We start from the raw sequence: 25,207 nt of genomic DNA on the forward strand, positions 1-25,207 counted from the left end.
TCGCGGATGATACCAAACTATAGGGAAGCACGGTTACACTGGAGGATAGGCTGGGGATTCAGGCTGACCTGGACAGGCTTGCAAGGTGGGCAGATATAAACCTGATGACCTTCAACTTAAAGAAATGCAAGGTGCTCCACCTTGGGAGAAAACTCGCATCATACCTATCGGCTTGGCGCAGTACTTCACTCACTAGCGTTGCGTCCGAAAGAGACTTGGGGTCATGATTGACCACAAAATGAATATGAGCCCCCAATGTGATGCTGCAGCCAGCAAAGCAAATTAAACCCTGGCTTGCATCTACCGATGCATCACAAACAAGACCCAAGATGTCATTCTCCCCCTTTATTTGGCCTTGGTGAGGCCACAGCTGGAGTGCTGCATCCAATTCTTTTAAATTGGTTGTGGAGAAGCTCAAGAGAATCCAGAGAAGAGCCACGTGCATGATCAGAAGTCAAGGAAGTAGGCCTTATGAGGAGAGGCTGAGAGTCACAGGACTCTTCAGCCTGGAAAAGCGCAGGCTCAGGGGTGACTTGGTGGCAGCCTATAAGTATATTAGGGTGTACATCAGGATCTGGGAGAGAGCCTGTTCATCAGGGCTCCCCAAGGTATAACAAGGTCTGATGGTCACAAACTGCTGGAAGACCATTTTAGACTGGACGTAAGGAAGAACTTTACTGTCTGAGTCTCCAGAGTCTGAAATAGACTCCCCCAGAAGTGGTGCAAGTGCCTGCTCTGGACACGTTCAAGTTGCGTTTGAATGTTTATCTTGCTGGATTCATCTGACCCCAGCTGACTTCCTGCGCTTTGGGCAGGGGGCTGGACCAGATGATCTTGTGAGGTCCCTTCCAGCCCCAATGTCTATGAATCTATTAAATCTTTTCACTAGGAAACGTACTTCATAGTATCTGCAGGATTAGTCGCAGTGTTAGTAAAATACAATATTCCTTGTTCATGTATATTTGGAGGACAAAGATTATTTTTAAAAATGCTTAAAAGTAGGCAGGGTTCGAATTACACTTTGACTCTTGGTGGGGTGTGGGCTGCAAAAAAAAAAAAAATTGGGCTGCCCATCGTGATACCCTAATAAAATCAGAGACAGGGAGACTCTTGTCTCTTATGGAGGGGGCGGGTGTTCAGTGCCCCTGAGTTCCCCTGTAACCTGAACTCTGAAAATAGGATTTCCTATTTATAATCTCTTAAATGGTATATTCCAGATTCCAGCACTATGCTGTAGTCGTCATATGTTGCTGGAACTGTGATGGTCCAGGGAATATGCGAGAAGCAAGGCTTGCGAAGGAAATAACTTTTATTGGAGCAACCTTATAGTTGGGAAGGGGGTTGATTACACTGTAAAGTTGGCCCCAGTAAAGGTATTGCTTCACTTCAAAAATCATGTTTCCAGTACCATTGGATCCTGCTTGACTTTATTTTCAAGACTTACTGACTTGGGAAGTAAATACTTAATGAGGCAAAATTGAATTGAGGCTGCTGTAACATAATCAACATTTTCTTACTGTTGCTTATTTACTGGATGCCTTATAAATAAGTAGAAATTACTGTAATCTGGGCTTGACTATAAAAAAGATTGCTAAATTTTCTGAAGGGAAGATAAAGTTTGTGTCCAGAATAAGGTCACTATTTACCACTCGGCCATTCTAGATCTTTATCTTTCTGTAACTGCAGTCTTATTTTCTAGTAACGTGCGTAACCATCACTGAGTCTTGATACAGCTAAGAGTATCCACTGATCCAGACCTCAGTATTGATCTCTGGGGTACATATTGGACACCTCGCTAGTTGCATGAGTGTCCGTTCAGGAGATTTTTACTTTGTAGTTTCCTATTCTGGGCTGCATCTCCCCAAAAACAAAAATTAGTCCGAAGAATGTGAGCTATTCCCTATCCCACAACATTTAAAATCTAACTACAAGTTGAAGGCAATAGCCAATCACAGGAATTGCATTTTCAAATGCGTGTTACATCTGAAAACACCAGGTGCATCTCTTTTTAAGCTGTATCTATTTCTTTTGCAAAGCAAAAACTACATATTTTCCTTCCAAAGCTGTTTCTAGCTTTTGGTGAATAGCATGTACAACGCTGATGACAAGTGTTTGGAGTGACAGTGAGTGGTAGTTATGAACAAACTGAGCTAAGGTAGCAGTAATTGAGACTGCACTCGCCAAGAGGAGGAAACCTGTAATGGAGAGAGAATTACACTGGTTCGAGACCAATTCAGACACACGACGAGTAAAGCACTGCTAGTGTGAGAGCCCTCTGGAGTAAACCACCAGGGCTCAGGTCAAATGTCAGGTGGGTAAACAGCAGTTCATTTATGACCACAGTAGGTTCAAGGGATCAAACCTTCTAAAAATCCTTCCATCTGAGTTTGTTTCCTCTTCCCTTCTAATTCTGGCCTGATGGTTACCTGGAGAGCAGCTAAAGTAAAATTGATGCCTACACACTGAAAGCTTGGCATCTTGACTCGCCTGCAGCTGCAAGTACTAATCGCAGTTTCCAGGGGTTTGTCAGAAAGATTAGAATTCAAGTGGTAGGACCGAGGGAACAAAATAGAACTGAACCCAGTGTCAGAGTCTGGATGTCTCCCCTGTCTTCCACTATATTTTGCTGCAAAGGGTTTTATACCCTGTGAACATCACCACGTGCCACAAATTGGCAATTCTCTCTCTGACATGGATTCCTCTCCTGTCAAAGTATGCTCCTTCTACAAAGCAATCCACATCCAAGAAGTATACAAGCCCGTGATGTTCAGAGAGGGCACTGCTGAGTCATGTTTTAAGTTACATTTTTAAATAACGCTATCTTATTTGCGTATATAATTCAACAAAATTAAACTTTTAAGGAGTCAAAAAAGACCTAACTCTACAATCAATCAGGACTTGGGCATAAAGATAGTTTACTGCAAGGCAAAAAGGCAAGAGTTTTACTGTACATCAGCTGCCCTGCAGGTAATTGTTCCTGTAAACGGAACACGCTCCTGGTAGGTAGTATATTCAGGAAAAGGGCGAAGCTAATACATTCTAGTTTGTTGTCAGTGATCTACCCCCATGTGAAATACTGTGTCCAGTACTGATCCTGGAAAAGACTCTGATGAAAAGAGCAAAACAAACAGAAATAGGGGGTGTCTGTTGACATGTGGGACATCCGCTCCAACACACTGTAATTACGGTGCATCAGAGCAGACTAGATCGATCCATTGAGTCTGCCAATTAGCACGCTCCAGCATGCTCCAGCAGCCTCAGTGTCTCGTGTATTCACTGTCCCTGCACTTCAAACTGGAGGCAAGAGTACATTAACTAAAGCTTGTTGAACGAGCTTTAGTTAAAACAACTCTGCTGCTGTTTTGAAGTGTTGGATGCTGAATACCTGAGATGCTGTGGGCACTTTAATTAGAGCGGATCCCGAGAGCTGCTCTAATTAAAGCACCCCTTCACCTCCAGAGCACGTGTAAAGGTGCCCAGGCACTCAATGGGAAAAGGGCATGTTATTAATATCTAAAATCTTTTCCAGAGTGTGAAATCTTTCAACATCTTCATCAATAATCATTAATGATGTGGATTCGGGTGTATGATGCGGACTAGCAAAGTTCACAAATGACACTAAGCTCTGGGGGAAGGTGGTCACACTGGAAGACAGGCTGGGGATACAGGCCAACCTGGATATGCTCGCAAGGTGGGCAGACCAAAACCTGATGACATTCAACGTAGAGAAGTGCAGGGTGCTCCACCTAGGGAGGAAAAACCAGCATTATACGTATAGGCTTGGCAGTGCTTCACTCGCTAGCACCCTGGCCTAAAGAGACTTGAGGGTCTTGATTGACCACAAGATGAACATGAGCCACCAATGCAATGCCGTGGCTGGCAAGGCAAACCAAACCCCGGCATGCATCCACTGATGCATCTCAAGCAAAATCTGGGATGTCGTCCTCCCACTCTACTTGGCCTTAGTGGGGCCACAGCTGGAGTTCTGCGTCCAGGTTTGGGCCCCCACTTCAGGAGGGACGTGGATAAGCTTGAGAGAGTCCAAAGGAGAGCATGATCAAAGGCCAAGAGAGCAAGCCTTACAAGGAGAGGCTGAGGGATACAGGACTCTTCAGCCGGAGAAGTGAAGGCTCAGGAGTGACTTGGTGGTAGTCAAGAAGTATATAATGGGGGTGCATCGGGAACTGGGAGAAGAGTTGTTCACCAGGACTCCTCAAGGGATAACAAGGTCTAATAGCCACAAACTCCTGGAAGGCCGGTTTAGACTGGACCTAAGGAAAAACTGCTTTACAGTCTGGGTGTCCAGGGTCTGGAAGAGACTCCCCCTGAGGTGGTGCAAGCACCTACTCGATTCATTTAAAAGATATTTGGATATTTATCTTCCTGGGATTGTTTGATCCTAACAGACTTCCTGCTTCTGGCAGGGGAGCTGGACTCGATGACCTCATGAGGTCCCTTCCAGCCCCTAATGTCTATGAAGTCCAAGTCATTCTTATTCCCTTTGTCAAACTGCCATTTCAAAAACTAGCTTTGAAGTTCCTCTAGCAATGACCAACCTAATGGAAAGGTGCTTTGTGCCCAAAAGCTTGTCTAACATCTCTCCCAACTGTACAGTTGATCCAATAAAAGACAGCATAAAAAAAAATCTTGCTTCTCAAATATTTCCTGGACCATCACAGCTACAGCAGCACTCCAACCCTACTAAAGGATTTTAGCTTTTGTCCAGAGTTTGTCTGCTGTTCAAAAAGAAGCCATACTTGTAACACTATTTTTGGCAGAAATATTTCCATGATCTTTTAAAATAATATATTCACTTGGGAGTTTCTTTAAAACCAGGTTAGATAAAAATCGATGATTTTTTTTTTAATCCAAAAAATTAGATTTTTTTAATCAGATTTTTTTTAATTTAATCTTTTTTAGTTTTTGTTAAGATGCTTTTAAAAAAAACTATATAAAGATGGTTTTAATTTATGATATGTTAAAGCTCAAAGATATCATCATGGAATAGGGATTATAACTTCTAATTACATGAATGTATTGTTTCAAATAGTATATAACCTTTTAGAAAAGTTTTATAAATAGGTCACAACAGGCCATGGACTATATTAGAGGTCCAACCTTATGGGTTTCCCAGGGGCTCCTCTACAGATTAGTAAAGATTAAAGAAAACCACTCTACCCAGTGAGACTCGGTGCTCAGTCCAGAAGATCCCATTAAGCATCTCTGTGATTGCTGAGTTTGAGTTCTCAAACTGTGGATTTGTGTCTCCAGAGATAACATCCTTGTTAACAGCAGTATATGAAGACGGGAGATAACAGACCTGATTACCTACCCATCAGCCCTGTTGTCTCTCTGCAAGTATTTTAAGTTTCTTGTGTTGACCTGGCTGAAATAATCTATTTAATTTTTGTTAAAAACACATTTCACATTTATAACTGAAATAATTAAAAATGCAAAAATACGTTTGTTTTGTTAAAATAAAATATGTTTGTAAATATACGTGTTTGTTGTTGAAGAAAAATAGCCAAAATACATACGTTTGTTTTAGTTAAAACAATTTAAATGCCTGTTGGTGGTGGTGATGGTTGTTGTTGTCCACCTAATACAGCGTGGCAAAAATATCCCCCATATATCCATGATTAATCTAGTAAATTGGAAATAGTTCATCTCCCAATTACTTTACAAGTATCTGCTTCAATTAGCTTTAGTAAATAAAACAACCGAATCATAATTTAGTTCTCTGATGTAGCTGCAAAATTAATCTGAAAAAATACCAAATTAAGTCATGGCTTTAAAATGTATAGTGTACCTTCTAATAATGAAACCTACATCTATGTCTGAGTTGTGAATAATATGTACTAAGGTGTCGCACTCCGAGTCGGCATCATGAATATGGCTCCGGCCCACAGCCGGGGTCCCCTGCAACTCACCTGCCACGACTTGATGGTATATGTAAGAGGGGTTCTATGGTGTTTTCTTCCCCAGAGACAGGCGTACTCATGGGTGCATTGCAGTGTTCCTTGGGGCTGTGCCTCCCCTACACCCCATCCGCTCACCAACCACTTGGGTATTCTGGTCTTCGTCCCAACAATATGTCAGTCCCCTTGACAATGGGGTGCAGTGTTGACTGTAATAATCCAGCCTGATACCCAGATGGATATTACACCTAGAGCTTCAGCCCTTAGCCTCAGGGCCCTCGCCAGCAGTGCCAGGCGTCCTCCCCGAGAGGAGTGCCTGCTTGGATCTCCTTATTGCTGAGGGACTGGGAACTGCTTGTCCCCAGCTTAGTGCCAGCCACTGCTCCCGCTCCTCTGCTGTGAGGCAGTGTGTGCGGAGCCACTGTTGCCAGCGCACGAAGCCTCTCTCCATCCAGCATGCTCCCAGCTGGCTTCTGCCCCTCTGCTGGCTTCCAGCAGGGTTTAAAAATTGCCCGCAGTGGCGACTCCAGCTGCTGCCAGCCCGCCCAGGAAGCAGACACTTGAAGAGCCGGCGAAACACAGCTCCTGCTCCACCCCCACCTGCTCAGGAGGTGAGTATCCCCAGGTGCAGGTGGCTCTCCTTTCCCTTTCAGGAATGCCAGGTTTTGCCCCCAGCATTTCTGAGGCCTGTGGGGGTCTCTCACCACCGCATAAGGTTAAATAAAACAGAATGCACTTTTTGCAGAAAACAGTGATTAATTCAAGGCTTCCTGACCAGTGATTTAAGTCAATTTGATTTAAATCAAATCCACCCTGCTTAAAACAACTATATTTTTCTTCAGTTTCTGCAACACATTGCAGCATATAGTGCAAGAGAGCTAGCAGTGACATGGGATGAATCTATGAACCTGCAAACACATGGATAATTTTACTTATTCAAACTACCGTGAAAGCCTTCAGCCCTACCCTGGTGAATCATATACATAAATGTTTAAAAAAACAAGAACTATATTGCCAACCCCAAGCATTAAAAAATCAGGCTAGGCCTCCCAAATCATAAGGTCATCTTAAAAAGCATTATTTTGTTATGTATCTTTCAGCTTTAGATTTGTGCTTTCAGTATTTATGCCTTTAGGATTTGCCTTTTTCAACTTCTGTCTACAACCAGAAAGACTAAAAACTTTTATACTGGAAAATGATTCTCACAATTTCATAAAAATACCAAATACAGTATGAATTGGCAATGCTATTAATTATATCAATACTTCACTTGCATGTAGCTTTTCTAATCAAGTTGCCTGAGCTAAGAAAAATCCGTAAAGGAAACAGCACAAAAGTAAATGGCACACTTGATTTTTATACTTTAATTTCAGTTTAATAATCTAAGAGATCAGTTACCAAAGCAGAGGCCATGAAGCACTTCCTTGTTTTTTGAAGTGTGTAAAGAGCTGGTAGGTCATAATCCTGGCCCTTCTCTATTCCTGGGTATTGAAGGAAGCTACAGATTTGCCGTTCTCCTCGTGCTTTTTTCATGCAAGTAAATATTCTTGTCATGGATCTGTTGTATGATTGTGGCAGGTCTGTGAGACAAGCTGTGAAGATGGAGTCTGCAATATGAAAATGGTTGAAAACTTCTTTAGCTAAAATATTTTTTATATAAATTGCATAAACAGAACTTTTAAGATCCCATCTTTTCACATGGATAATACATCAGACTTGTCCTCCCCCTTCCCCCAAGTCTGTTGGTTTTTTCACTGCTATCACTGGGCTCCTGCAGCTCTTCTCAAACGTGGAAAGGAGCCGACCAATGCCCGAAACCAGTAATAGTCTTAAAAGGCCTCTCATCTCTGCTGGGAGCAGATGAGTCTGTTGGCGGCTAAGAAGGTCTGTACTATAAGAAGGCTTGTGACTTCTGTATAGTTCATTGGACTGGGTCCCACCAGAGTCAACATCATGACAAGCCAGGGTGACCCCACAGCTCAGCACTGCTCTGTGTGCGTGCGTGCATTCCCAACAAAGGAGCCATGTGCTAATTAGCCCCCTACTCACGACAAACTGGGTGTTCTTGTCATGAGTCCTGGGATCCTCTAAAAATGTATATGCAGATAAGGCGCAGGGCACCCTGGTCTTGTTTCAACCTCATGAAGAGCGGGGCCATGCTAATCATATGCCACAGATTGACGGGGATTCTTGGTGAGCTGTTTGGGGCCCTGTTTGGTGATGTTTGCCAGGCATTTAAGGCTGGTGAAAAAATAGGCATCATTGGAAAGAGGAAAGAAAAGCGCAGCCCAGCTGGGGGAGTGAAGAAGTAAAAATGTAAGAAATGTAGTAGCTCATCATGACTTGAAAAATAGTCATCATTGAGAGGGACTGTGCTTAATGGGCACTACCATATATCTAATTCAGATTACTTGCACTAACCTATCTTTGGAGGTTTCTATCTTGGCCTTTTGGCTAAGATCAACCATAGCGCCAAGGAGGTGTCAGGGCTGGCTCTGGCCCTTCTGGTGCTGGCCTAGTATTGCAGTACCTCCAGGCCCAGTGCCAGTTCCCTGGGGAGGGAACACCTACCTGTGTGTTTTGGGAGTTGTTTTTTAAGGGCAAAAAACCCCAAACTTATAAACAGTTCTCCTCAGCATGTTTGCCCAATGTGGGTCATGTGTTTTATAGTCGTGCTCAGTGTTGGCTGCTTTTAGTCAGCTTCATAGTTGGTTTCCATTACTGACCACATGTTGCTTTTGGCAGTTTAATGATAGACAATGTGTTTAGTGAGCTTTCCTTGTTTTTGTCATCATTGGCAATCCCTCATGGTCAAGGATGATCACTGCTGCAGGTCAAGTAAAGGGTAGCAGATGAGTCCTTTGATGGCTAAGAAGGCCAGTCCTAGAGCCACAGACTCTCTGGCAGTCTCCACAGGTGGTGGTTAAAGGGAGGATCGGACTGTGGATTTCTCAGTCTTGTTTCCTTTCCTTCCGTTTCTGTCATATTTCTGTGTCCAGGGTGAGACGGTTTTCCTCAAAGTAAGATGTACCTTCTTTCACAAGTTGTTGCCATGTAGCCCTGCCCTGGGTTAGTTTTTCTCAGTTGGTGATGTCAATGCCAAACTTCTTTATGTTCGCCTTGAGGGTGTCTTTGAAGTGTTTCCTCTGGCCCCTGCATGTCCTTTGTCCTTGGCTGAGTTGGGAGTATTAGTAGGTGTTCTGGTAAACGTACATCAGGTATGCACTCACAATGCCCTGTCCACCGGAGTTGATGTTGAATAATCAGCGCTCCCATACTGATGGTGTTAGCATCGGTGAGGACGCTGGCATTTTGCAATGACCCTCCCGCAAAGGATCTTCCACAGGTAGCACTGGTGAAGGTGTTCCAGGCTTTTCAGGTGGTCCCTGTAGGTCACCCAAGCTTCACAGCCATAAAAAAGAGTTGAGGTTACCACAGCCTTATATAATAGGAGCTTTGCTCAAGTCCTGATGTCATGATTATTGAACACATGATGATACAGTCTTCTAAAGGCAGAGCTGGCACATCAGATCCTATACGGATCTCCTTGTTGACGTTGGCCTTCTTTGAGAGATGGCTGCAAAGTGTCCAACGCTCTCCAGCTCCTGTCCATCAATGAGGATCTTTGCCAGGGGAGTTGATTAGTTTGGATAAACAGTGTATTCAATGAGATTTCCTTGTATGTGATTATAAGATGATGGGCTTTTTTCCCCATGCCAGCTGGGGGGAAAAACCTCATCTCGTATTTGAGTAAATATGGTATTTCCTATTTTAAATACAGGAGAATAGCTCAGGTTTCAGTTAATATAGGGCAGTCACTATTTCAGCAAAAGTACCATCATTTTAAGAGTACCTTATTTTATTTTAAAAGTGTGTTATCACCTGAAGTTGCCTCTGACTCCAACTGGCATTCTGGGAACTGAGCACATTTGAAAATCAAGCTGTAATGACCACAGTCTGCATTCAGGGAATCATTGGGTTGGAAGGGACCTCCAAGGGTCATCTGGTTCAACCTCCAAAAATAAAATGAGTAATGCTGTACAAAGAAGGATGACCTGTATCATGCAATACCATACTATATATGTTGCTGAGAAGGGAGGTGACACCACTCAAGTGAGAATGATCAGATATTTGGTCAAACAAAGAATAAATACTTGGAAAAAACATTTCATAGATTTTAGAGATTGGATCCTCAGCTACCATACATGATGTAGTTTCATTTAATTGATCGGGTTGTATGACTGTAGTTGGACCTAACGTGTTTGTTTCTTTCTTTCTTGTAGGGTGTGCTGATCTCCAAAGCCTTGACACTATGCAGCCAATGGAAAGGAAAAGACAGGGCTACATCCATGAGTTCATCCAGACAGAAGAGCGATACATGGATGATCTTCAGCTGGTCTTAGAGGTGAGACTGACTTGGAACAAAATATGGTTTGGGAAAATCACAAAACAAACTTCATCTGCCAGACCCTTCTTCCAGAACATTTGATGCATAACTGAGTTATGGAAGGGTTATTTACCATATGGAGGTAAATCTGTGCATGTTTAAAAGTAGGCCAGGCTCAGATATTATCAGTAATATCATTGCAGAATTCATTTTCTCATGACACTAAACTCTTCAATTATTGAGAATTGCCATGTAATCTAAAGTGAAGCTGCCAAGTCTGTCATATCAGACCTGTTTGATTGAATTGCTGCTGTCTGTCACCAAGACATTCATTGCCTATAATGATCTTCTAAATAACACTGCCTGAAGGTCTCCTTTGTCACCACCTTTATAGAGTGCTGGGTTGAGGCCACTCCATCCCTGATGCCTTATCAAATGTCACTGACACCAGTTATTCTGTTGCTTGCTCTGGGATAACTTTGCTGTTTCAGTACTTATCTTCCTCCCCTAGAAAATACCACTTTTCCTCTGGCAGGACTTCCATTGTGGTAACCAATGCAAAAAGATATTTCATTTTTTTTTATCAGGTCCTGCTTTTCTCTCACTGATGACTAGAGACTAAAAAGTCTAGGACTTTTCAGTTTGGAAAGGAGAAAGATGAGGGGAGATACGAGAGGTCTGTAAAATCATGAAGGGTCTGGGTCCAGAATCGTGAAGGGAACTGTTGTTCATCAAGTCCCAGAATACTAGAACTAGGGGGCACCCACTGAAATTAGTAGGTGACAAGTATAAAACTAACAAGAGAAAGTACTTTTTAAGGCAACTCGTAGTTAACTTGTAGGATTCATTACCACAGGAGGTGGTGGAGGCAGTTAGCATAGCCAGGTTCAAAAATGGACTATATAAATTCATGTATAATAAATGTATCAATGGCTATTGAACAGAATGGTTGGAGATGTTTCCTTTGGCATCTCTAAACCAATGATGGCAGATGCCACAGAGGGTATTAAATAGGGGATAGATCACTCGAGAGATACCCGATTCAGTGCTCTTTCTCTAATAGCATCCACTTCTGCTACTGTTGAAGATGTTTTACTGGGCTAGATAGATGGACCATTGGTCTGACCCAGTCTGGCACCTTTTAGGTTCTTATGTACTTTTCCCTTCAAGTCCCCTCTGGGTTAATATTTAGCACTGTTGCATCACCTGTCATCTCAAAGTGCTTTACATTTACCAGGCCTCACATACAACCTGATCAGCAAGGGAAAGGGAAGGATTGCCTCCACCTTACAATGAGGAAGCTAGGACAGCTTGCCCTAACAATAGAGGGGTTTAGAGACAATTCTGGGTTAGAATGTGAGTTGCAGCTTAATAACATCCCTGGACCACCTATCAGTCTTCTCTAAACCGACTTTATCTCGCCAGACGTGGATTTGTATTAGCTACCACCCTACTGGCGCATCTTAACCATTGGTTACACTAGGACCTTCCAGATATAAAAGCAAGAGTTTCTACAGCTTGAGCTAACCAGTCAGACTCTCCAACTAAGGGAGCTGCTCTCTGGGAATGAGCACTGGTGTTGAGCTGAAGCTCCTGAAAGGAGGTATTGCCCTGCATCCTACTTAAACACTTGAGTCCCTGCCACACATTGCACTTAAAGATCATGTCTCAAATTGTAACCCAGCCACTCATTAAAGCAATGAATGGCATCATAAAACAAGGACTAAGCCACAAAGTCGTTCCACAAAAATATGTATTACCTTTGTGGCTGGTTTCAATCATGCCACTAATTGAATGTGTGGCCATGTGACCCACTGTGACTGGGAGCCTGGATCAGCTGCTAGTGTTCCCAGCAACATGCACCCCCAAGGTTGGAAGTCCACAGCTGATGGTGCACTCCTGTGGCTGGGAACCCCATGTACTCCTGAGGCTGGGAGCCCTAAGGCTCATGGTGCAATCCCATGGCTAGGAGCCCAGATCAGCTGACAGGGCTCCCAGCCACTGGGGCACATAGTATGCTCCTGTGGCTGGAAGTCCCATCAGCCAGGGGGCTCCCAGCAGCAGGAGCTTGCTACTTGCTGGTGCAGAGGCATCCCAGGCTACCTCCTGCACCAACTATAAGGCATGATGGGATCTGATGCTTGATCCCACAATCACACCTCCTGCCATGCTTGTGACATGGCAGGAAGTACAGTTATGTGGATCTTGCATCAGACCCCATCATGCCTTTACCTGCACATCTGGAGGGGCCATGAATTAAACACCCGATTTAAATGGTTGCAGGCGTGAGGCACATGGGTAAATAAAACGAGCAGTGTTTGAGCATCCCTGGATTCTAAATTGCTGATTTCTCTCCATTTTGAAGTCAACCTGCAAGGCAAGTCCAGTGCAATTAAAGCACATGAATGGATACCTCAGAGTACTGAGTGCTCTCATGTAGCTGCTAAACCATTAATAATTTAGAAACGGAAAAGGCACTGGCCGTGTACTGCTCTCTTTGTATTTGAAGCTGCTCACTTGCCTATTGTTTGACTGTAGGTTTTCCAGAAACCCATGGCTGAATCAGGCTGTCTCACGGAAGGAGAAATGGGACTGATCTTTGTTAACTGGAAGGAGCTCATCATGTCAAATACAAAGCTATTGAAGTGAGTACTGCCAGCTTTGTGCCTCCTGCATACTAGCTCGCTCACTCACAATAATTTCCCCATAATTTATCCTCCCGTTCTGCTCCCTAGAAATCGATTTGATGGTAAGTGTTTCTGCTCTTGCTGATTACTTCCCATTCACTAATCCTGTAGGATGTGAATTCAGAGCAGCTAAGGGCATTCAAAGCGTCTCCCAAAGAAAGAGTGCTTTTGCTGTGACAAACCTGTTGGTATATCTGTATAAAGCAGGAGGATGCTATTCAGACAGGAATGGCTGGAGGGAGATGGAAGCCTTGAAGCGTTTCCAGTGTTTCTGATGTGTTCATAGCTCTCTCTTCCTGTGCAGTGCATCTGTCGGTGCAGCAGGCAGCACCAGCATTTCTTTAGGTGTTGGGACATCGCAGCCCCTTCCTGTGCTGCAAGAGAAGGTTTCTCCCTGTACAAACTCAGTGATGTGGTGGGATTCCATTTTCATGAGGGTGGCACTGCAGAGGCCCCTGGGTGAGCCCACTGCAGGATGGCCAGCTGAGTCAGGCTGCCATGTTGTCCCCCATCCAGAGCCCTGCGTGTGCGTAAGAAGACAGGAGGAGAAAAAATGCCCGTGCAGATGATTGGGGACATCCTACCAGCTGAGCTCTCTCACATGCAAGCCTACATTAGGTTCTGTAGCTGTCAGCTCAGTGGAGCAACATTACTGCAACAGAGGACAGATGAAGATACGGAGTTCAAAGACTTTTTAAAGGTATCCTATTTGCTAACTTTCCTCTCAACTCAGGCGTCCTTTCATTTCACGGCAGGACCCTTTCAAAAGGAGGGCCTACCATTGCCTGAATGACCAGAAAACACAGCACTCCAGAAGTTCACCTGTATACATAAGGACACGGGCCTGGAAGAGGCCTCCTGGGCCACCGAGTCCAGCGTCCTGCATTCATAGGCAACCAGTTACCCAAAAAATCCATCAAGGCACTTCTTCAGACCCTGCAAGACACAATGCCCATAACACTGACACCACCCACATGCTACAGGTAAAAGCAGGGGAAATGAGGACACAGCAGGGAAAGCCACTAGCAATCACAGAGAAGTAATTGGTTAATATATGCTCAGAAGACCCTAAGGAAAGGGCCATGCTTCATACTACAGAAGAACTCCCCACTGTCCTGGCCAGTCCGACAGAAGGGGAAAATACCTGACCCCAGATCTAGTGTTGGTAGGACCATGAGAGGAATAGCAAGGTCCAGTAGCTGGCAACCTCTGAGTTTTCTAAGTACTGGCAGCAACATCAGCACTCCACTGCCAAAACCCCACAGTATTAGTTGTGGCCAGTGTCCCAGTGATTCAGAAGAAGGTGAAAAACCTAGAAGCCAATAGCAGTCACAAAAGGGAGAAATTTCCTTTCTGGCCCATACTAGCACCCAGTCAAGCCCACAGATCATCCTCTCCTTTCCTTTGAGGAGTCCTCTTGTGTCTGACATGCTGCTGGTGCTGACACTCAGGGTACACACTTTGCAGTCACAGCACAGCATGGTCTTTTATTCCGTATTGGTCTTGTGTTTTCCATTTCTTGGCTTCAAATTCCTCCAGCATCTTTGCTGCACTTTTAGAGCTTCAGTACCTCCGTCTGCCCATTTTTCAAGTGCATTCTACCAAGAGAGGCCAGTGTATTGATTCAGGATGCAAGCCTTGTCATAAACACCCCATGTAGCTTGTAAAATCTGTGAACAGGCTGCACCGAGCTGTCGCTAGGTTGTGCTGTGTTGGATTGGGTGAGACCGCCATGAGAAGGAAACAGGTCACCGGGAAGTGGGTGTGATCCTCAAATGAGAGGGAGGAGCTGCTTCCACAGCGCTCTGGGGAAGAATGCCAGAACTGATGCCCTGAACGTTCAGCTTTCTTGTAAATGTAGAGACCCCTGTGTTAAGTAAAAGAAAAGTGGAAGCAGCTTTTTATGACAAGATTCTGGTGTTGTGGTGGTTATTTATGGCCTTCTTGGCCTACCATGCCAGCATCTTTCAGTCGAATGTTGGCTTTACCATTCCCTCCTGTTTTCTCTAAATGAAATGGCCTGTGGTTCTTCACTTTGCTAGAAACTCTGCTCCATTGGTTGCCATTCAGTGCAGCAGTGCAAATGTTTCTGTTTATGCGTTGATCCACAATGCAACCTCACTTACATCTCTGGGTTACACCGTAGAAACTAGCCTCGGACCCTCGCTGTAAAGGGATGCCACTGTCCAGCTTCCTTCTGAAACCCATGCAGAGAATAACCCGCTACCCCCTGCTCATCAAGAGTGTGAGTAGTGACATCCTGAGTCTTCTGCCTCAAAGTACAGAGAAAGCCTTGTCCGTAACGAGGATTTTCTCTCTAAGTGGAGTATGCATGACACTGTTCTCATTTGTGCTTTATCTCTACTTCTTCTCACCCAGATTCTGGAGAACACCCCCGAAAACCATCCCGATCACAGCAACCTGAAGCTGGCCCTGGAGCGTGCTGAGGAGCTGTGCTCTCAAGTGAATGAAGGGGTGCGTGAGAAAGAGAACTCCGACAGACTGGAGTGGATACAGTCGCATGTGCAATGTGAAGGACTTGCTGAGGTAAGGGTGGCTCGGTGGGGAGGACAGTGGGTGGGGGTGTAGAGCTGATCCTTACAGCCTTTGGAACGTCATTTACTCTGGCCAGAAGAATATAGAGGTTAGTGCTCTACCACCTAGGATCTGTTCCCCAAGTGCCACCCCTTGACCCCTAGTAGTCCCAAAGGGAGGTGCCTCTCATCCAGTTGGGCAGATCTCTTGCGTCTGATTGGTTTCATATGTCTGCATGCGGGAAATTGCTGACATTTTAAATGAGTTCCATTAAGCTCCTGAGCTAACACTCACTTAACAGTGAACAGAAACACTTTGCTATGTTCAGAAATTTTGCTCGTGCTGGCTGCAGGCTGAGGCGGGTGTTGCTATGAGGTTTTTCTTCACATCACACCATAAGGGTGCAGGACCAGATCTCAATGGTAAATAGGAAGTAGGCACCTAAATCCCTTTGGAGATCTAGAGATTGCTTTTAAGCCAACTTTCTGGAGCACAGAATGACAGTTTCCAGGAAACACACTGGCTAGTAACTCAATCAGACGTGTCTGTGGCTTTCCAGCCTTAAACTAAAGGTTTCCATCGGGAAGGGTTGAAACTGCTCCAAATTAAAGAAGTCTGACCTTCATTCAGCCTTGCTAGATGTGACATTAGCCATTGGTGGAAATGTACAGGACTCTTGCAAGCATTAAGCATGGGAGTAGTATTAATTGTAGTCGCCGTGAAGACAAAGTGGGAACTAATGCACATAATTCCTCACTGCTGCTGCCACTTAACTTACTGAGTCTGTCCCTCTTAGCAACCGATTTTCAACTCCCTCACAAACTGCCTGGGCCCACGAAAGCTCCTGCACAGCGGCAAGCTCTACAAGGCAAAGAGCAGCAAGGAGCTGTATGGCTTCCTCTTCAACGACTTCCTCCTTCTAACCTACATGGTCAAGCAGTTTGTTTCCTCGGGGTCGGATAAACTCTTCAGCCCCAAATCCAACTCTCAATTCAAAATGTACAAGATGGTGAGTGAATTACAAGCCAGTCAGCAGTGTTTAAAACGTGGGACCTGATCTCTCGATAGAAATCATAGTTGTTATCCAGCACAGACTGTCACTTATCTTTTGTGCCTGAGGTGTGTTGTCAGTGGACTGCAGAGCTTCATTCATGTAATGTGAGCACCACGAAGAGAACAGTCCCCTCCTCCCCCTTGCTACTTCTGTTGGTGAAGTCCTCCTTCCCCTTCATGTTGAAAGGACAGCAATACCAATAGTTACTAGATGGTGCTCAGTGGTCAAGATGGGCCTTCAAGGAGGCTCCTGATTTCACTGTGTGAGTCCTAAAAATCTCACCTGATTTTGAAGAGAATGGGACTTGCCTAAATAGTGACTTGGAAGCCTAACTTGAAATCCACATGACTTCACAGTGACACTTGGCACACACAGTTTTGCCCCTTTCATAAGTCTGTTTTCATAGATAGCCAGTGTAGGTTTTTATTCCTCTACCTTACAAATTCTTTATCCTAGAAAGATTTTTCTCAAGGCTTTAAATAGTGACCTCACTGTTAATCTTGTGTGCGGTGAAGCCTGTTGTTTTCTTCTGGGAGAAGCAAGTGTATTTAAACATCATAGCTTGGGTTGGGTTTATCCTGGTGACATCATTGTGGTGAGATTTACTTTTCCTGCCTTTCTTTCAGCCTGTTTTCCTTAACGAAGTCCTTGTGAAATTGCCAACTGACCCTTCCAGCGATGAACCTGTTTTCCACATATCCCACATCGACAGAGTATACACACTAAAAACAGACAACATTAATGAGAGGTAAGTCCAGGAAATGGTGCTCTAAGGGCACAGACAGAAGAACAACTCCCTGTTGCAACTCATAGCACTTTGTAGTAAGCGCTATGAGTTGTAACAGTCCCCTGGACCCAACAGAAGTCTGCTGTTGGGTCTGGGAGCTGGGGATTCCAGCTGCTTGCTGCGAGCCTGCAGCCCGGTCTCCATAGCCTTGCCACTCCCTCTCCCAGCCCAGAAACTGTTTTCAGAATGAGGCGGAGAAGGGAGCAGAGGGAGCTTGTTCTTGGGGTTCCCCCAGCTGGTGCTGGAGGGTGGGGCAGCTGGGGAACCCCAAGAACAAGATGGCACCTGCTGAAAAAACCCCAGACCAAACTCCCACCTCTCCCTTTCCGCCCTCTCATTCTGAGAACAGTGACAGTGTGGGAGCTTCACAGACACAAGTTACAGAACACACTCTGTTTTGGAGCGTGTTCATATGAACCCTCCTGCAATGGGGATTCAGATTTTCGTGGTATCAGGCCCTTTTAAAGTGGTCTGCAGCTGTGCACTTGTGTTTAGTCACAACTGTAGATTGCTTTCTGCAGCAAGATCGAGGGAAAATTTGTCACTTCTGTCTGTGCCCTAAGATTTCACTTTTAGGGCCTACCCACTGGAAGGAAATCCTTCAGAATGGACATTCCAGTGGGTCTCTGCGTCTCCTCAGGGCAGCAGAGTGGTTACAGGCTTGCACAGGAATGTGACTGTACCTGTGGAACTGACTTCAGACCCACAGGTCCATTCCACTGACTGGAACTGACATTGGATTTAACCTGCAGGGAGTGTTGTGTTGGGCCTGGCACAGACGTGAATCTGTCTAGAGCTAGATGGATTTGTCTGTAAAGAGCAGAATTTCATTCTGTCCTGAAACCGTACAATAGAGTTGTTAATAATTTTCTCAGCTGTCAGGGCTCTGAGTCTGATTTTCCTCATTAAACTGGTGTAAATCAGGATTAAGTCATTTGAAAACTATGTTCCACCAAATATGCTCCCCTCCATAAGTGGAACTGGAACTTTAACTATTCCTCTGCTGCTGCTATCTACAAGACAAGGATTTCTTAGGGTGATCTCTTTTATTGGACCAATTGCATAGGTGGGGTAGAGTTAGACAAGCTTTCAAATGCAAGATGCTTTTCTTCAGGTCTCTGGCATCAGATCTGTTATCTATAGCAGCCATTGACAAAGTATGTCTCATCACTTCTATTTCTGGTCCACATGGAGGATGACAATTCAGAGAGAGCCCAAGGCATGAGTTATATAAGGACTCAGACAAGAAGATCACAGTCCTTCCTTCTGCCTTTCTCATCTGACTCTGTGACCCTCATACAGTTACTTCATTGGCTGAGATCTGCATGCATCTAATAGGCTGCCGCATGATAGAATTTCTCAGATTTTTCAGTTTGATCATTTAAAATCATAGGGAAGCACACGGAAAGTATTGTTAAAAGAACATTATTGAAGCAAAATCAGAGATACTCAGAAGCTTAAAAGTGCCATCCTGAAAGGTGTTTGTGCAGCCTTAAACCTTCATTTCCCAAAACTTTGTGTGAACCCTTGATGATGCAGCCTGTAATGACATCAGGTGCAGACGGATGTAACACTTAGACCATTTCAAATGTGGTTCAAGTCTTACATGTCTAGACCAGTTTTGAATGGTTTAAACTTCCTGGAATGTTTCAAAGGCATACCTGGACAAGCAAGAGTTATTTTGAACCAGTCCTCTGTGACCCAGTTCAGTCTTATGTGCAGACACTGAGCTTTCTGTGACTAATGTCTGGTCGGTCCTCCAGGCATCCCACACTGCCTTGCTCCTCACCTCTTCCCCACCCTCCCCGTCCCCCACAGGGCAACCTGGCTGCTCTGGCACACAGCCAGAACTCTACTGCCCAAACATTTACTGCCTGCGCTGACCACGGTCCAGCTAATCCAGGTCATCCTCCCCCCGTCAGGGAGTTCTGGGGAAACTCAGAGCACCTGCCAGGCAAGGCATTCTGGGGTGAGTGTTCACTACCACCCCCTGGGGATGATTCAACAGCACTGCAATGCCTAAAAGGTGGCTTTTCTACTTCAAACGTGTGTGGAACAGTTGTGAGCCGGCTCCCAGTCGTTGACATTCGTAGAACAGTTTAAGTCTGTCTGTGCCCATTCAGTGCCTGTTTTGTGTGGAGACCACGATGGGACTTGCTTTAGGATGTATCGGGCTTGTGCAGTAAAGGAGGTTGCTGTAGGAGGTGCTCTTTGTATGGACCTGAATTTACTGACCCTGGATCCCCTCTAGGTCTGTGTTCCAATGGCTGTAGGACGCAGCCCCATTTGTTGCAGAATGCAGCAAGTGTATAATGAATGATGAACAGGATTACAGGACGTTCCCATGGTTAAGGTAGTTTAATGCTGCTGTGAAGAACAGGCTTCCAGCTCTGCCCTTACTGGAGAGTTTATATGTGGTGCTGGGCATGTCACTTCAGTCACTTTCCGCACAGAGTGACCAACCACATGTTCTTTATTTTCTCTGTCCCACACACAAGATGCTACAGGATGATTTGCAGAAGTGCTGCACACACTCATCTGCTCCTGACAACACTGGGAGCTGAGCTTTGAACACAGAAAGGGTGATATGATGTAGAGTACCCTGAAAAATCAGATCCCAAATGTCTCAAATTGGGCACAGAAACATTTTGCCATAATCTCTGTGCCTCAGCTCCCTGTACACCTAAGGTAATACCCCTGCAGGCTCCCTTGGGGGTTGTGAAGATAGATTTCTTAATGCTTTTGAAGCAAGTAGATGCCAGAGCAAGAAGCACCATAGAAAACCCAAGGAAAAGCATCTTTCTGTTTTCGGAGCAAGATTTAATCATGCACCAGTTATATTAGAGTGGTGCAGGTAACCCTGATTCTGGCATTGCCTAACTTTTCTTCTAACCTCATGATGTACTGTTAGTAGTGGGGTGTGAGACTCATGTATAGACCACCCACATATGCCAGCCTTCTTTTTTAGAGTGTGTCCTATTCCTGATGCCTCCCGTCTGATCACACCGACGTGTTACAAAACATATTCATCTTCTGAGGAGCAAGCAGATTTAAATAGAACAGACTCTTTCTACACAAATGCAATGAACAGTGTATAAATAAAATGTTTTTCTCCATGAAATGGTTTGAAACGTTCTCAGACTGTGTGAAGTTCACCCCGCGTAGCCCTAATCCAGCTACATGCCAGGGGCAGGGCAAGCATGCAAAATGGGGCGTGGGGGTTGGGAGACTGCCCCATGAGTGGAGCAAGTAGATCGTTACTTGAATCTTTTCCTGTGGTAGGAAAAGGTGGTAGGCATCCCCCTACTTCAAAGACTGCCACCCCACCATTTTCACCCAGCTCCCAGTGGCCTTGTCTACTGGGGAGCGATCAGCCCTACAGAAGGGGAGAAAGGCCCTTACAGAAGTGATTCACAGAGAAGCCAGAGCCTTGTGGGATTGGATGTCAGTGAGGAGATGAGGATGGGAGCCTAATGGTTAAGGAGCCCTAAGGGTAACTCAGAAAGAAGGGACCAAGACATGTGAGTCTTGAATTAGAAACAGAGGTTGGTTAAGTGGCATTGAACTAACTGCAAGTTTTGTAGCTCCGAAGTAATTCTGCAGGGTTTAATCTTTGCAGGACTGCCTGGGTCCAGAAAATCAAAGCTGCATCGGAGCATTACATCGAGACAGAGAAAAAGAAGCGGGAGAAGGCGTATCAAGGTACTCAGTGTGGCACATGCAGAGGTCTGCTGCCTGCAGGCATGTGACAGCCTTTTCTTGAGGATATGGCAGTAAGCCATAGTCAGAAGGCTGTTTGAGCAGAAGGCCCCCTCCTGGCTGAGCCAGGCTCGGCTTGAGGCAAGTCAGGGCTGTTGTGTGGCCCCTACACACCTTCTGACTACACTGCCTGTTCCACATTGGACAAATGAACTTACTGTCATTACTGGCTTTAGTTTTAGACTCAAACCCGTTTTATTAATTCAGACGTCTCCTTTTCCAGCCCGCTCCCAGAAGACCTCTGGAATAGGACGCTTGATGGTGCACGTGATTGAAGCAACAGAACTAAAAGCCTGTAAACCCAACGGTAATGACCTAGGGATGGACACCCACCCGTTCAGAGAGAAGGGCTAAGAATTCAAGGAGTCAGGGGCCAGTGCAGATTTCAATTGCTGCCTCTGAATGAATTAGCCTTTAGGTGGCTCTCAAAGGTGCAGTGAGGGGAACATCTCTGCACTGCTCCACAGAGTTGTTGTATGATCCAGGCTTTCTGTATGGCAAGTAGCTGTTCAAGCTGGGAAAGGCTTTTGTCTTGAGCTGGCAGCTGGAGTAAAGCCGGGATCTGGGGAAGGAACTCTGGTTCGGAGAGTCAGCTGAAGAACAGAAGGGGCTGAGCAGAGGTCTGGCACGCCCGTTTCCTAGCACTTCATTACGAGATCTGTGCAGGGGACAGCATTTCACTGCTTGTTCTTTATTCAGGGAAGAGCAATCCGTATTGTGAGATCAGCATGGGGTCTCAAAGCTATACCACTCGGACGCTGCAGGACACTTTGAACCCCAAATGGAACTTTAACTGCCAGTTCTTCATTAAGGACCTGTACCAGGACGTCCTGTGCATCACCATGTTTGACAGGGATCAGTTCTCACCTGATGGTAAGTCTGGACCTTTATTTTGGGATGTGAGAGCTTCTCTAAGTCTGTGAATGTTTGCTGGGCTGGCCCTTGGAAACACTTATTTATAAGCTAAGCATAGTGGATATGGAAATCGCAACACAGGACTTCCCAATACCAAGTTGTGGCTGTTTAAAGTAAAACCATGTTGTCAATGTGTACCAGCACAAGCATGTAAATGAAGTAGCCAGAATGAAGCCTGTGTCCTTGCTGAAGAGAACTGTAAATGGTCCAGTAGGAATTATTGTTTAGGTTCATTATTTGTCATAGAGGAAATGGAATATATAAACCTAATTACAAGTGCCTGAACTAAAGTTAACTAAATCCTGGGCCGGGCTCTATGGTTGACTTGAGATTTGAACAAATTATTTTTCTGCCCATCCATGTCTAAGATAAAGGTAATCGTTTTCATTTGACAGGGACTTTAGTGGAATGGAAGTGGTGTTTGTAAAGCACATTATGATCCTTAGACCAGAGGCATGCTAGAAGAGCAGTTTCCTTTGTAGCATGTTTTAATTCTGTGCTTTTAGCTCCTAACTTGTAAAAAGCCCCTTTGATCTATGCAGGCAGGGTAGGTATGGTGTCTGAACAGCAGCGAGACCTGTTCAGGAGTACAGCAAAGAGTCTAAATCAGCCTCATGTGCATTAGGGAGTTCAGCTTCAAGGGTGCTGACCTCACATCTACCACATTTATTCTTTGCTGTGTTCTCACTTCCTGAGACCACTGCAGCTGACACATTTAAGCCTTACACTGTAAAATGCTATTAGGAACAACTGTTTCCTCTACTGTGAGAAACAGTCACAGCTATGGGGCACCAAGAAAACTGCCTTTGGCATCCAAAGCACTGCAGAGACTTCATGATGCCACTCCAGAGCCTTTTCCACTCCAACTCTATTAGGAATCCCTTTCTCATTATATACAGGTCTATTGAGCCATTCTGATCCCATGCCCGACAAACTTTGTTCTGTTTTTCTAATCAAAGCTGGATTGTTTAATGCTGCTGCTTGGTTGTTTACACTTGTTTGACAGATTTTTTGGGTCGCACTGAAATTCCAGTGGCAAAAATCAGAACAGAACAGGAGAGCAAGGGACCTTCAACGAAACACTTGCTGCTGCACGAGGTCCCAACTGGGGAAGTCTGGGTCCGCTTTGACCTGCAGCTCTTTGACCAGAAGACACTTCTTTAAGGAAACATGTTTCATCAGAGAAAGGACAAGTGAAGCCGACAGCTCGGTGGTCAGTCTGAGTGCATTTTACAAACCATTGTTCATCCAAGGCTGGCTACTGACCAAGAGTTCTTGCTGCATCGTCTTTCCTCCTTGTTTCCTCTTGTTCAGGATTTCTTTGCTGCATTCTAAGTTGCTGGGGATCTATGCAAACACAGGTGTTACTGTACAGAAGATATTTTAGCCAGTGCCTTTTTATTGACTAATATTGAAATCTGTGCTGTTATACAGATGCCAATGTTTCCATTTTCAGGGCCATATGGAGTATTAAGTGGGCATTTGGCATCACGGCATATGTCTAGCATGTCACCACTTAGTCTAACATAAAGACTGAGGAATGTTTTAGTGGAAAGCTAGAATCATTCCATCTGAAAAGTGATATCCACTGGAATCTGCCCGTCTCAGGATGTTAGTTTTAGAGCTTGAATGATGAAGCCTTAGCACTTAAGGAGCCTCAAAAATACTGTATATAAGAAGAAATCAAGTGCAGTTCTTTACTTGACTCAGTTCTGCACTGAATAGGAAACTGCAACTTGATTTTTCTTCCTGGTCAGTTTTGTTAATCGTTCTCTGCTGAGACAATGCGGTTAAAAGAGGAAACTAGAGAAAAAAGATTTATTTTAAATACTGTGACCTGCAGTAATGCAGACAAAATATTTTTCAAGTTTTAGCTTTCCTAAGTATAAATTATTTGTGTAAATGGCCTCAGTTCTGCAGGTCTCAGTAGGCTGCACCTGTAAGCTTTGTCATTGCCAATGTGTAAAATATTAATGTAAAGAGAGTAAAATATTAATGTAATTTGTCTACAGATGTTTACTGATACATATTGATTTTTAAAGTCTATTTTATTGTACAGGTGAATGTGAAATAACGGGGAGTAAAATTACAGGGACTAAATTCAAAGTGAGTCTATTAAGCTGTTAGTTGTGTCTGCTCTGGGAACTGCTTGTGCAGTGGGATCAGGTAGAAAGGAAACCTCTTGCAAGCAAAATCTTCATCCTGGCACCAACATCAGGAAGAGTAGATGGGGTTTATTTCTGACGTGTTTGATAAATCTGAACCATCTTACTGCTACCGTCATTTGTCTTGCTGACATGAAGCCCTGTGCGCAGTTCCAAATGAGAAGCGCACTGGTCTCCATCCCATGGGTGCTGCGATACCTAATGACATCCAAAAGAATATCAAGCCTGTTGTGCTTCCTTGATGGTTTGACTCAGCCCCTTGGTTACTTTTGACAGCTTTCTGTGGTTTGGTATTTCTGATCCTGAATAAACAAAGGTGAATCTTAGTGCTGTGGAAAGGCAGTGTCTATTCAACTGACTGAAAACACATTTCACACATCTTAAGATGGCAGCACTTTGTGAGAGATGAGCAAGTGTGTGATTGCCTAACCTCTCTCCTTCTGACCTTGCTACATCCCAAACACACATGGTGCAGGATCCCAATCACTATTTTAAAGTATAGACTGTGTTTAACTTCTGGGCTACTAGGAGAAGTTGATAGTGCAGGGGCTGTTAGCATTGGTCTTCCAGAACTACGTTCTCCACACCTCAGTGCTTCCAGCTGTCAAGGTGTTAAATCGGTCCCTAAGCTCAAATCCCTCTCTGCTTGTGCACTTCATACATTTCAAACAAATCTTCATACATCTTGAAGTTGCCATGATGATATGAACTTAATTTCTGCTGCATCAAACAGAAGTCTGTTTTCACCTAGGATGTTTTAATAGAGAAGTAAATATTGGACCAAACATTGCTAGAGAATAAGTGTCTGAAGAAGCTATGCCTCCCACAGCAGATTCATCTTCCCTACTTCTAGGTCACTGCACAAGCAGCTGTGTGGAGTGGGACTCTTGTTCTGCCTCAAGGCTGTATAGAGTCCAGCCCAGAGGCCTGTATGTTTTCACTTCACTTCTTGATCCCTGCAGTAACTCATGCCTGGCTCCATGACTATGGATTGTCTCCA

The 25,207-nt window shown here is 44.6% G+C and overlaps 2 protein-coding genes across 15 annotated transcripts in view; one reads left to right on the forward strand and one right to left on the reverse strand.

Annotated features, from left to right (window-relative positions):
- The window catches only part of ITSN2 (intersectin 2), a 126,855-nt gene extending 103,649 nt beyond the window's left edge, over positions 1-23,206 (forward strand). For all 10 annotated transcript variants that reach the window (XM_059729082.1, XM_059729078.1, XM_019481213.2 and 7 more), the window contains 11 exons: positions 10,202-10,323; positions 12,844-12,950; positions 13,509-13,692; positions 15,139-15,237; positions 15,372-15,539; positions 16,324-16,536; positions 17,208-17,329; positions 20,988-21,070; positions 21,351-21,434; positions 21,827-22,000; positions 23,049-23,206. In XM_059729082.1, the coding sequence (XP_059585065.1) occupies positions 10,202-10,323; positions 12,844-12,950; positions 13,509-13,692; positions 15,139-15,237; positions 15,372-15,539; positions 16,324-16,536; positions 17,208-17,329; positions 20,988-21,070; positions 21,351-21,434; positions 21,827-22,000; positions 23,049-23,206 (1,514 nt within the window). The remainder of the gene's footprint in view (positions 1-10,201; positions 10,324-12,843; positions 12,951-13,508; positions 13,693-15,138; positions 15,238-15,371; positions 15,540-16,323; positions 16,537-17,207; positions 17,330-20,987; positions 21,071-21,350; positions 21,435-21,826; positions 22,001-23,048) is intronic.
- FAM228B (family with sequence similarity 228 member B) overlaps positions 7,272-25,207 on the reverse strand; it is a 42,584-nt gene continuing 24,648 nt past the window's right edge. For 2 of the 5 annotated variants that reach the window (XM_019481321.2, XM_019481310.2), the window contains one exon: positions 7,272-7,525. In XM_019481321.2, coding sequence (XP_019336866.1) covers positions 7,417-7,525 — 109 coding nt within the window. In that variant the 3' untranslated portion in view covers positions 7,272-7,416. Of the gene's footprint in view, positions 7,526-23,272; positions 23,390-24,071; positions 24,955-25,207 lie in introns of those variants that run through there. The other 3 variants (XM_019481307.2, XM_019481313.2, XM_019481297.2) reach the window with 3 other exon arrangements.

The sequence above is a fragment of the Alligator mississippiensis genome, chromosome 1, assembly GCF_030867095.1.
Source record: "Alligator mississippiensis isolate rAllMis1 chromosome 1, rAllMis1, whole genome shotgun sequence".
In the NCBI taxonomy this organism is placed as follows: Eukaryota; Metazoa; Chordata; order Crocodylia; family Alligatoridae; genus Alligator; species Alligator mississippiensis.